At 47.8% G+C, this 13,101-nt stretch overlaps 1 protein-coding gene and 1 long non-coding RNA gene across 2 annotated transcripts in view; one reads left to right on the plus strand and one right to left on the minus strand.

Annotated features, from left to right (window-relative positions):
• Positions 1-1,166: 1,166 nt before the first annotated feature.
• Positions 1,167-4,476, minus strand: LOC309361101. The gene is made up of 2 exons (XR_014164348.1): positions 4,400-4,476; positions 1,167-1,397 (listed from the first exon to the last, which is right to left on the minus strand). It is a non-coding gene; the product is annotated as an uncharacterized lncRNA (long non-coding RNA).
• A 93-nt stretch (positions 4,477-4,569) lies between these two features.
• Positions 4,570-13,101, plus strand: part of LMNB2 (lamin B2) — a 47,164-nt gene continuing 38,632 nt past the window's right edge. The window contains exons 1-2 of the mRNA XM_081896048.1: positions 4,570-4,945; positions 6,211-6,347. Of these exons, the coding sequence (XP_081752174.1) occupies positions 4,706-4,945; positions 6,211-6,347 (377 nt within the window). The 5' untranslated portion in view covers positions 4,570-4,705. The remainder of the gene's footprint in view (positions 4,946-6,210; positions 6,348-13,101) is intronic.

The following is a 13,101-nucleotide window of genomic DNA, read 5'->3' on the forward strand; positions in this document are numbered from 1 at the left end:
TCTACAAGAAGAATAGCAGCCACCGCCAAGCACACAGGCTGTGTGTTTTTGCATGTCTATGTGAAAGGATCAGACCCTGCCTATGGGGTGGGTGGGTGTGGAGAGGAGAGAAGGAGGTGGGTTCCTGATGCAATTCCCTGCAACAGACATTCCTGTGAATACCCCCTGGCACCCCCCTCTTTGGATGCCACTTCTGTCACGCACACACACACACACACACAACCTTTGCTGAATGGCAGTGGATCTGGAGCCTCCATGCCTTCTGTGTGAGGCAAGGGCACCATCCCGAGGATGACGAGGGAAGCCAGCAGAGTCTGGGCACCTTACAAATGTCTTATGTAGGAATATCAGAGGCCTGGAGTCCAATGCCAACTTGCCCTATGCGTGTCTGAGGAAGTGGGCTCTGGCCCATGAAAGCTTCTGCCTTGATAAATTGTCTCTTTAAAAGGAGGCACATGAACTTTGTGCTCCTTTTGTTGCCCCTTGTCTGACAGGGGCTTCAGATGCTCCCTCTGCCTCCCCAGTCAGTAAGAGAGGCCTTTGTCCCAACTGTTGGCAAGGGCGAGGGAGAAAGGCTCAACTGAAAGCTGGTTTCAGAAAACACAGGCAGGTGGGACTGGAGCAGCTGGGTCTCTGGCCTCCCTGGGCTCTGCCCAGGGGCCTCTCGCAACAGCGCAGTCAGGATTATTTCTTCACAGCTGCCCAGAGCACACAGCCCTGGTCACAGAATCCCAAACTGGAGGTAATTTTCACAGTGGGAAGGGGCACAACGAGTCCCCATCTATGGTTTAAGCCACATGCAGATGCTGCACAGAAGCATAGAAGCTGTCAGTCAGGGACCCAGGTACTGACTTTTGTGCCATGGAAACAGGAAGCCCTGTCTGGTTTCATGTCTGGTAATCACTTCCAGCTCAGCCTTCACACACCCAACTACACCCCACAGTCGTTCAGCCCCAAAGCTCAGAACCCCAGCTGCCTCGGTGTGCAGCGGCCACCACAAGGCTCAAGGAGCCTCTGCTGCCCAGACAGGCTGCTATTTACAAAAAACGGCACGTGGTCAGGTGCTGAAGCGGGGGGCCAGCAAGTGGAGAATGTTGGCTATTTGCAGGTTAGTAGCGCTGCAGAGAGCTTGCTGGGGAGACCATGCATGACAAGGAACTAAAAAATAACTTTAACAAGGTTTTAATAACAAAAACAAAAACTCCTTTTACACTAAAGATAACAACAAACCAGACCCAACCACCAACCCATCCCCCAGGGTAATGGGAGAGGAGCTAGGTGCTGCTCCTTATATACTAGACCCAATTGCTGACACAGCTTGATGAACACAACTCAGCAGCACCTGCTATGTTTCACAGCTGCAAGACTGGGTCCCGTTATTTGCCCTGGCCCTGGCCCTTAAAGATATACACAACTTGTGAAACAATAATGAACCTTTACATTTTACAGTGACCATTCAACAGAGAAAGCGGAGAGGGCAAAGGCTCTGCGTCACTCCCCAGAGAGGAGTGGGGCCAGCACTGAGGAGAGCCTGCCTCTTGCACTGGGCTGGAGCTGCAAGCCCTCGACTTCTGTTCCATACAGGACTCCGCCCCAGTCACCCTTAGCAGCCTTGAACGGTTACCTCACTGGCCTGACCTTTGGACAAATGTGTGCTCCAACTTAAAATAAGGCTGCTCAAGAGGCTGTGATGGTTTGGCATCATTCAGCTTTGATAAGACCTGAGCCAGGAGGTTTAGCCAGTGTTAGCCCTACTCTGAGTAGACCCATTGGAAATAATGGACATGACTATGGTCCATTAATTTCAATGGTGGGTACAAGCCAAAGCACCAAACTGCAGAGGAGAAGCCTGGATGGGGCCTGAAGACAGGAGTAAATTAGCTTAGAAGGAAAGCCAGGGATGGCAGAGGGACCAGGAGGACAGGAAAGTGCCTCAGGGCATGTGGCTGGAGAAAGGGGGCTGCATCTCCCTTCCTTGCAAACCGCACCCAGTGAAACTGAATGTTGGGGGATTCAGGGCAGATATATTGCAGCACATGGGCATAGTCAGGATTTTTGCGGGGGGGGGGGTGTTACTTGGTTGGGAGGACTTTTGTTAGGGGTGATTGGTTAGTTAGATAAGTATTTCTATTGCTTTACTGTACTTGATGGGGTGGGACAGCTGCCCCCCTGCCCTTTGCACATGTTGCAGCCCCCGCCCTGTGCACATGCTGCAGCACATGGTGAAATGCTAGAATTTGCTTCTCCAACAGCCAGAAATGACCAGGAGCAATTTGGAGAACTGCTTTATGCTGCGCTTTGGCAAATCCAAAAGGCTACCAATGCCTCCTGGCCACAAGGGTTGACGCTATCCGGTGCCAAAGGCAACTGCACAAAGATTACAGAGATTTATATAAGTTGAGTGGGGGGAGAGTTGATGCTGCTACGCCGCTATGCTTGTGTGCATCTAGTTGGCCCCAGTGGCACTCTCAATGTTGGACTAGTTGGGGGGGCACCTTTGATGTCCAGCTGCAGATGCCCCCCCCCAAGAAAGCTCCCTCGCCCCTGATAGCCTAGGAAAAGCAGGTGTGGAGCCAAATGTCAAGCAGGGAGGCCAAATGCTGGCATGGAAAGCAGAGGCAAGCGGATGTCTTTGCTTGGCCCAGCATGGCAGGAAGCCGCCACCGAAGGCTACTTCCTTATGGAGGAGCCCAACTGCGGGACAGTGTGCCTGGTCCCCACCAGGAACCACCCACCCCCGTGCAGCCTGTGAAACTGTTGCGAAAAGCACAATTTGCACACCAAGACAAGCCAACCCGTGGCATGAGCCTGCCTTGCCCAGGAGAAATAGAAAGCGGCTCTTGCAGACTTTGGGGTGGGGGAACAGGCCTAGGTTGGCCCTGTGACAGGTTGGTGCCCATCAGGCACCATGTGGAATTTTGCTGCGCACTCAGCTCCCTTTTGCTGTCTTGAAGCAGCAGATGGAGCCTTGGCAGGCAAAACTGTGGGGATGGGCTCTGGGGGTGCTGTCCTCTGCACAAGACCAGAGGGACCTTTTGCACAGCACTCCTCTTGGGGACATGACAGCTCTGCCAGGTCTCTTTTCAATCAGTAATCTCCAAGGCAACACGATGACCAAATGCAAAGATATGATATCAATATACACTCTTTATATAATAGGAAACAAAACCAAATAAACATGTCTTATAAGTCTCTAAAAGTCTTTGAAGACTATGCAAGTCTCTGAAAGAAGCAATGTATCAGATTCCTATCTGGTGAAAACAGGCTGTACAGCTTAGTTTATGAAAGTTTTCACCAGATAAGGTTTTATGTTTTCAAGAGAATCCATTAAGAGTGATATTTTGTGACTTTCAGAGATTCATAAGTTTTCTGTTTATGTGATTTCATACTATATAAAGAGTGTATATTGATACTGTATCATTGTCTTGTTTGCAACACAGGGGTTAAATTGTTAGGTCTCTTTTCAGGGCAGGTTGGCAAGCAGAGCCGGACCTGTACCAACTCCTTGTCAAGAGGGCAGATCCTGGACCAAGGAGCTCCCTCTCCTCCTCAGTGTCACACCCACCAGGCGCTAGGCGGCTCCGCCTGTCCTCCCCAAGCTAAAGTGGGTGAGCCTGAGCGATTCCAAAGCCGCAGGGCGGAGGAGATATAATAATAATAATAATAATAATAATAATAATAATAATAATAATAATAATAATATTTATACCCCGCCCTCCCGGGCCAGAGCCGGGCTCAGGACGGCTAACACCAGTAAAATTACAGTAAAAACATAATAGGAAAAAACAAACCAATTTAAAATACAGGTTAAAATGCAATTTTAAAAGTAGCCCATGGAAGGTGTCTGTAGAATTTGTGCTGTTAAACCGGTAAGGGGCCATCGCAAGAACTGCTGAAATTTTGAGAGGATGAATAATTACCCTGGAATGGTCTCGGGGGTGGGGTGCACATTTCCATTTATTTATTGTTATTACTTTGCTAAAAAACAAAACATAAAAGGAAGCGGAGGCGCCGCCGTCCCCGCGAGCTCCCGCCCTTCTCTCCGCTGGGCCAGACGCGGCCTCGGGAGACCCTCCCTCCTCCTTGCGAGCTCCACGGGTCAAGCGGGATCGGGGCCGCCATTCCCGCCTCGCCTGCGGAGCCTCCTTTGGGCGGAAGAGCCGCGGCTGCTCCGCAGGGGATTCTATGCGCGGCTCCCCCAGGAAAGTCCGCCGGATTCTCTCCCTCACCAGGAGGCTGGATAGGAGGCCCCTGAGGGACAACGTGGAGAAGGGCGCCCAAAGAGAGGCACGGGAGGAGGAGCCAGCCTCGCTCGCTCTTTCCGGGGAAGGCGGGAAACTTCATCTCCACCAACAGAGCACTTTCATTGCGCCATAGCGTGTCTCTTAAACTTACGTACCCAAACAAACAAACGCGTTTCGAAGCGAGCGCGCGAGGAAAAAACACACAAAACCGCCTCCAGGCGGCAAAATGGCGGCTGCGAGGGCCACGAGGGAGAGGACTACGTTCCCCAGGGTGCTTTGCGCAAGGCCCGCGAAGCTCCGCCGCCGCCTCCGATTGGCCCGGGCGGAGGACTCGATTTCCCGTGGTGCACCGCATGAGGCGGTGACTCCTCCGAGCTTGGCGCGCGGGCCCGCCATTTTGTGCCGCCCTCGCTCTCGCCTTCCTGCCCAGTCCCGGGCGGATTGAATGAGGAGTCGCCGCCATGTCCTCCTCTCCGCCTTCGGCCGCCCCTCCGGCCCCCTCCCCGGGCACCCCCAGAGCGCCGCCGCCGGCCGGAACCCCTCTGTCGCCGACGCGCATCTCGCGGCTGCAGGAGAAGGAGGAGCTGCGGCACCTCAACGACCGCCTGGCCCACTACATCGAGCGGGTGCGCGCCCTCGAGCTCGAGAACGACCGGCTGCTGCTGCGCGTCTCCGAGAAGGAGGAGGTGGTCACGAGAGAGGTGCGCCCCGGAGGGAGGAGGGGCGGCCTACCTGGCCGGGCTGTTGTGCGAGAGAGTCCCGCCCCTCTGGCGGCCCACCTCGCGAGGGCGACCTCGGCCATCCAGCGGGTCGCGACAGCCCGGCAGTGGGGGCGAGAAGAGCCGCCGCCCCGGCAGCCTCGCTTCGCCACGCCAGGCGGCTCTCCATTGCTGGCGAGGTCGCCCCAGGGCATCTAGCTCACCTCACCCCGGGAGTCCCAGGAGCAGAAGGGGCGGAACCTTCTGGTGGTTTCCTAAGGGGGGGGCGTGGGTGTGCATGTGTGCTGTCCTCGGGGATCGCAGGATCTCCCCTCGCGCCGGTCCCTCTCAGCCGCTCCCTCCCGGCTTCTTCCCGCCAGAGAAGCTGCTGCCTCTTGTTGCTCCGCTCCGCTCTTGCTCTTTTCTTCCCTCCTCCTGCCTCGGGGCTTGGGTGAGAGAGCTGGTCGAAAGCGCTTGGGAGGCCCCTTTTCTGTGCTGGTCCCTTCAAAAAGTTTGGAAAGCCTAGTGGGACAAGAAAAGAAGAAGCCGCTGCCGCCTTTGTTGGGTGGTATCTGTCATCGCCTGCATGCCCCTAGCTCAGCTGCTCCCTTGCCTTCCTTCCAGCTTCCTGCTTGAGCAGAGATGGGGACCCCATGGCCCTGCAGGTGGGGCTGGGCTTCCCGCTCCTCTGGCTGTGGACAAAGCCTTGTGGCAAAGTGTCCTGTTTCCTGGGGCAGCCTTGAGCTGCGCCATTTCAGAGCTTCAGTTCTGCGCAGGGATGTCCTTGGCCTCCCTTCCAGAGTGGCTGGAATATGGACAGCACTCTCGCTTGGTCTGCTTTTCCCAAGGCGTCCAAAGCGCTAAATAAGGACCCAATCCTATTGCTAGGGCAACATTTCTTTTTAGTGGTTGGTTTGGCTGAGCGCTTCATGTTGCTTCTAATGACACTGAATCATTCTATGGGCAGGACCCCCCAAAATGGCAGAGTTGCTGAGAGGTAGGCTGTTCAGAAAGGAGCAGGAAAAAGCATCTCTGGAGAAATAGGGGCAGGAGGATGCAGATAATAGATGTTGCTGCTCTGGGAGGAGAAAGTGGCTCCCACACTGCTCTTCTGCTGTGGCCTTGGCCTCTTTTGCCCCTTTCCTGCTGTGGCCTGGGGGGAGGGCTCTTCTCCATGCTTTGGAGGGGGGCAAATGGCACCCACCCTTCTGCTGCTCTGTATATTCCCCAGAGGCTGGTGGGGGTACCTGATTCTCCCCTCTGTGCAGGTGACCGGCATCAAGGCCCTCTATGAGTCAGAGTTGGCGGATGCCCGGAGAGTTCTTGATGAGACGGCCAGAGAGAGGGCCAAGCTGCAGATTGAAATTGGGAAGCTGCGAGCAGAACTTGATGAGCTTGCCAAGAGGTAAGGGAAGCCATGCTGCCAGGATGCTTAGGAGTGAGCATGTCTGGGCCGGAACACGTGTTGCACACAAGCTACTGTGATGTGCTTGTCCCCGCCCACCAGCTGCAGGGGAAGGAAGCAGGGTGGAAAACCCTTTTCAGGCCTCGAACCACCTTCTGAGGGAGCTGCCTGTGGTGGGAGGGGCTGGCCACCCACACATCAGAGATTGCTGCACACACATGTGCACACACTCCTTCCCCCACCCTTTGTGCAGGGAAGGGAAGGCATTCTCACAGTGTGAGGATGCTTTCCACCCAGGGAGAGGTTCTCAAGGGACACAGAGAGAGAGCTGGAGGGCTGAATTTGGACCCCAGGCTGCAGGCTTCCCAAAGCTGGTCTTGAGGCTATCTGCTTTCCCTGCCTGCTGCTTTCCAGCAGGAAAGCATTCCCTTTCCTTAAATATTGCGGAAAGAATCGAGGGGGGGGAGCAGGCTGGAGAAAAGGATGCTAAGAGCCCACCACCCCACATATACACTGTTTTTTGCTCCAAATTACACCCCCATTCCAGGAGCTGCTTCCCTGCAGAAGGTGTGGCTCTCTGGAACTGTTTGCTGCACACCTTTTGCGTGTGACATGAAGTTAGGACCAAAGTTCTCACAAGCTCTTGGTGAGTTCGTTAGCCAGCCTTCATGCTGACATGGGGAATAGAGTTGGGACCCAGTGGGTGCAGATCTCCGGTTGTTGTTTTTTCAGGAATCCACGTTGAATAAAACATTCTCTGCTTGGAGCTGAAGTTGCAAGACAATGGAGCATGGACGCTAGGGTTTATCCAGGGTTAGTGTTGCTTAGAGTAGACCCACTGAAAGTAAAAGACCCGGCTGACTTTGGTCGTGAGCTTTTAAAATCCTGCGCTCGCTCAGTGGTTTGCTGCTGCATCTGAAAGTGAAATTCTGCTCTGGTCAGCTGCCAGATGCTTAGCATATCAAGGTCTTGCTTTCTGCAAACCTGGAATGAGGCTCCAAATACTTTGCCCTCTGCCTTGCACTGCCTGGGACTCAGATCAGATATTGGTTGGAGGAAGAACGAGGTTTTCTGCCCTTCAGACAAAGAAACATGCACTTTAAAAATGATGCACATGTTACTTGCCAGGTCCTTCCAAGTCAGTCCTCTGATGGAATCCTGCCTTCCTTTTTTAAAAAAATAAGATTTTAATAATAGTTTTAAAAAATACATTAAGATAAAAGAACCTAATCTAAATAAGAACAAAACAGAAAGGGGAAAGAAATCACAGTGTCCTTTCTCAAAATCAACCCTTAACTCTTGTCTCACACGGAAAGTGAGTGGCCTTCCCAGCTCGCCCCGAGAGCTTTCCTTCTCACAATCTTTTACCTGTGGTTTTTTTTTTAAAAAAAATTAACCTGTTTTATTAAATTTGCTTTGTTTTTTAAAAAAAGATATTTATTAAATTTTTCAAGAAATTATATAGAGTAAAACAAAAAAAGAAAAAAGAAAGCAAAAATAACAATAAAACAAACATACATACAAAACAAATACAATAACAGGTATAATTTCAATCCTTTATAGTCATATAACTTACTTTCCCAACCTCCTCATACCTCCCCTCTCTGTATTCCAATCTCTAATTAAGCCAATTCAGCAAATCCTTCCCCTAATTTCTGTTTAATTTTTTATCTTTCTTGTCTTAATTACATAATCATTACAGCTAGAAACCCCTTAATTTCTAAATCAACATCGTTCTAACTGTCAGGCCTGGTTGTTGTCCTCTTCAGATCACCACACAAACGCTTCTTGTTCTTTTATAACTTTTTATTGCGTATTAACAAAACAATCTTATAAACGGTCCTTAAATATCATTCCTCAGAGTCACTTCTTTCAGCTACCTTCTGAGCTCTGCTTCTCCGTGACCAGCCACCCTCAAAATGGCGAAGGCGCCTTTCCCTTCGCTTTCCGCTCTTTTTTCTACCCTCCTGGCTAGAGCTGGCCTGTATCTCCCCTCCTCCCAATCTGAGCTAGAACTGAACCCTTGCCTTTCCTGGGAACAGCCGGTCCCTCCCTGTTGTTCCTCCTGTTCTCTTCTATTAGCTTCACTACTCTCCTTCCCCCCTTGGGGAATGCTTTCTCCCTCTGAGAAACTGAAAACTTCTAACTCTTCCCTGACACTAACATTCAATAATCTTGCAATGTTTCTTAAGATAGTCCTTAAATTTCTTCCAATCTTCTTCCGCCGTCTCTTTTCCCTGGTCTCGGATTCTGCCGGTCATTTCTGCCAGTCCCATATAGTCTATAACCTTCATCTGCCATTCTTCCACAGTGGGTAAATCTTGTGTCTTCCAATACTTTGCGATAAGTATTCTTGCTGCTGTTGTAGCATACATAAAAAATGTTCTATCCTTCTTTAACACCAATTGGCCTACCATACCCAGGAGAAAGGCCTCTGGTTTCTTCAAAAAGGTATATTTAAGTACCTTTTTCATTTCATTATAAATCATTTCCCAGAAAGCCTTAATCCTTGGGCATGTCCATCAAAGGTGAAAAAATGTAGCTTCATTCTCTTTACATTTCCAACATTATCAGGCAAGTGGTAAATTTTTGCAAGCTTGACTGGGGTCATGTACCACCTATAAATCATTTTCATAATATTTTCTTTTAGGGCATTACATGCCGTAAATTTAATACCGGTGGTCCACAACCGTTCCCAGTCCTCAAACATAATGTTATGACCAATATCTTGCGCCCACTTGATCATAGCTGATTTAACTGTTTCATCCTGTGTATTCCATTCCAACAGCAAGTTATACATTTTTGACAAATTCTTAGTTTTGGGTTCTAGCAGTTCTGTTTCCAATTTTGATTTTTCCACCTGGAAACCTATTTTCCTGTCTAACTTGTAAGTCTCCATTATTTGATAATAATGAAGCCAGTCTCGCACTTTGTCTTTCAATTTCTCATAACTCTGCAATTTCAATTTATCCCCTCCTTGTTCCAAAATCTCCCAGTATTTCGGCCATTTAGATTTCATATTAAGTTTTTTTACAGCCTTTGCCTCCATAGGGGACAACCACCTTAGAGTTTTGTTTTCCAACAAATCTTTATACTTGACCCAGACATTATACAATGCTTTCCTGACAATATGGTTTTTAAAAGCTTTATGGGCTTTAACCTTGTCGTACCACAAATATGCATGCCACCCGAAAGTATTGTTAAAACCTTCTAGATCCAAAATATCTGTATTCTCCAGAAGTAGCCAGTCTTTCAGCCAGCAGAAAGCTGCTGCTTCATAATACAGTGGTGCCTCGCAAGACGAAATTAATTCGTTCCGCAAGTTTTTTCGTCTTGCGAGTTTTTCGTCTTGTGAAGCACGGTTTCCATAGGAATGCATTAAAAATCAATTAATGCGTTCCTATGGAGACCGCTTGCCAGGCTGGCGGTGCGGAGAAGGGCTTTTCTCCCCACCGCAAGCCTTCAGGACAGGTACGGGAACAGAGGGGAAGGCGCGCAGCGCTTCTCCTCTGTTCCCGGGACTTGCGGTGGGAGGAGGGTTTTTCCTCCCCACCGCCAACATTCAGAACAGCATTCTGAATGTTGGCGGTGGGAAGGAAAACCCTCCTCCCGCCGCCAGCCTTCGGAGCAGCCCTCTGTAGGCTGCTGGTGGGGCGGAGAGACCTCCTCCCGCCGCCAGCCTTCGGAGGAGCCTTCCGAAGCCTGGCGGGGGGAGGAGGGCTCTCCGCCCCATCGCCAGCCTTCAGAGGAGCCCTCCGGAGCCTGGCGGGGGGAGGAGGGCTCTCCGCCCCATCGCCAGGCTTCGGAGAAGCCCTCCGAAGCCTGACGGGGGGAGGAGGGCTCTCCGCCCCATCGCCAGGCTTCGGAGAAGCCCTCCGAAGCCTGGCGGGGGGAGGAGGGCTCTCCGCCCCACCGCCAGCCTTCGGAGGAGGTCCGAGGACAGTGGGGAAGACGCGCTGCACTTCCCCGCTGTCCCTGGAGATTTCCCTATGGGCTTTCGTCTTGCGAAGGAAGCCCATAGGGAAATTCGTTTTGCGAAGAGCCTCCAAAACGGAAAACCCTTTCGTCTAGCGGGTTTTTCGTCTTGCGAGGCGTTCGTCTTGCGGGGCACCACTGTATAATTTAAAGTCTGGCAGGGCAAATCCACCCCTTTCCTTTACATCAGTTAATATCTTAAATTTTATTCTGGGCTTCTTGCCCTGCCAGACAAATTTAGAAATATCTTTCTGCCACTTCTTAAAACAATCCATCTTATCAACTATTTGCAATGTTTGGAATAAGAATAACATTCTAGGCAATACATTCATCTTTATAGCTGCAATTTGCCCCAACAAGGAAAGCTTCAAATTTGACCAAATTTCCAAATCCCTTTTCACTTCTGTCCAACATTTCTCATAATTATCTTTAAACAAATTCACATTTTTAGCTGTCATATTGATCCCCAAATATTTCACTTTCTTAATCACAGTTAAACCTGTCTCGTTCTGAAACTCTCCCTTTCAATAGGTGTTAGATTTTTCTCCAATACCTTAGTTTTTAGCTTATTCAATTTAAATCCTGCTACTTGACCAAACTCTTGAATTAATTCTAAAACTCTTTTCGTACTAGATTCTGGCTCTTGTAATGTAATATTAAATTTGCTTTGTAACATAACATTATTATATATATTCTATAAGACAAAGAATACAAAACAAAATTCATACTACAGTGCATAACTATATAACGTTAATATATATGGTTTCTGAAAATGCTTACATAACAAAATCAATTCAATCAATCAATTTTTTTAAAAAAATTCCTCCAACCCCCCCCCCCCGTCAGGCCTTCCTTCTTCATCCATGTACACAGTCTGTTCATTCGAGCTTGTATGTTAGGGTTGGCTTCCCCCCTTACAGTTCCTGTAAAATGCCCATTTATTTGTGATTTTTTGGCATTTATTTTCCGATCTATCCTCTGCCACTATATGTGCAAATATTTCTGATTGTACGTATTCAAAAATATAATCATTCCATTTTTCCATATTCCATTTGGCCTTTTCTTTCCATCCCAGAGCAATAACTGCCATTCCAGCTAGAATCATAATCTTGTACAACTCTTGCTTATTACTTTTTACTTTGTTATTTCCCAGTATTCCCGAAAATCCCTATTAACTTCTATGTTTATTTGAAATAATCAAAAAATTACCTTTGTAATCTTTTGCCAATATTCTGTAATCAGATTACATTCCCACCACATGTGTGAATATAGTCCTTTTTCCTGACCACAATGCCGTCATTTGGGACTAAACCCTTTCACTATATCCACCATTTGTGCCGGAGTTCTATACCATTTTAATAAAAAAATTCTACTTAATTCTTTATACTTTTCTATTTTAATATTTATATTCTTCATCAGTTCTTGGGCCTTGTTTGGATGGCTCATACCTTCCTGCTCCCATTTAATCTGAATTGTCCTTTTCATTCTTTGTCGCCTATCATCAGTTTATATAACACCCCTGCTATCCCTTTCTCCGTTATTTGTCTTTTGTTCAGCACCATATCTATTTTCATTTCTGTCCTCATTGTTTCCTCTGCTCTTTCTGTTTTTATTAAATCATAAAGTCCTTGCACTTTCAGCCAATATTGTTTTCCTATTTTTTCTAAAAAAAACATTTTTTGTAATTAAATTCCCTTCTTCATCAAACATATCTTTTAATTTATAAAATCCCTGATCTTCTAATTTCTTCCACCTTTGACCCTTGCATATATTTTAACAGCATCCACCTTGGGTATGTTGGCATGCATTTCATATTCCGGTTCTTCCAGATTCCTAATCCAGTTTTCCTTGGTCCTATTGTCTTCTTAAAAGCCACTTTAATATCTCTATTAAATATCCCTTCTCTTCCTATTCCTTCATTTGTTTCATTCTCCAGCCTTATCCATTTAATCCCATTCTTATTTCCGATATCTTATTAGATTTTTCAATTGGAACATTTCATAGTAAAATTCTTAAGTTCGGTATTTCCCATCCCATCTCTTCTTGAGATGAATAATTTACTATGTCTGAGGTTCTAACTCTTTTACTTCCAAAAATCCAATTTTTAAATACCTTATTCCATGTTTTGAACCATATTTTCCTAACGGATAGTGTAATTACTTGAAATAAAAATAATAATTTCGGTACCTGAAAGATTTTAACTGCTCTAACCCTACATAGAATATATAAATTCTTATTTTTCCATGATTTTATATCCTTCTTGATCTTCCTCCACACTTTTTTGTAATTTACATCTGAAATCCTTGCAATATTTTTAATAATATTTACCCCCAAGTATTTAATTTCCCCCTATTGATATCCATCTTTCTCATTTTTGCAATTTCCTTCTCTTTATTTACATTCCAAAATAAAATTTCAGACTTCTCCAGATTTACTCCCAATCCTGACTCCTCTTTAAGGATTACCATAAGTTCTCTTACACCCTCTAAGGCAGTGTTTCCCAACCTTGTGCCTCCAGCTGTTTTTGAACTACAACTCCCATCATCCCTGACTAGCAAGACCAGTGGCAAGGGATGATGGGAATTGTAGTCCAAAAACAGCTGGAGGCACAAGGTTGGGAAACACTGCTCTAAGGGACAGTCTTTGACCTTGGGAGGTCTTCCCTTCCCTGCTTCTCACTCAGGATCCTTCCACTATCCAGTAGGACCCTGCCTTCTCTTGGACAATGTACCCCACAAAGCAGGATCCTGACATGTTTGGACTTATCGAGGTATGGTGG

Source organism: Podarcis melisellensis (assembly GCF_964234715.1).
Source record: "Podarcis melisellensis genome assembly, chromosome: 18".
NCBI lineage: Eukaryota > Metazoa > Chordata > Lepidosauria > Squamata > Lacertidae > Podarcis > Podarcis melisellensis.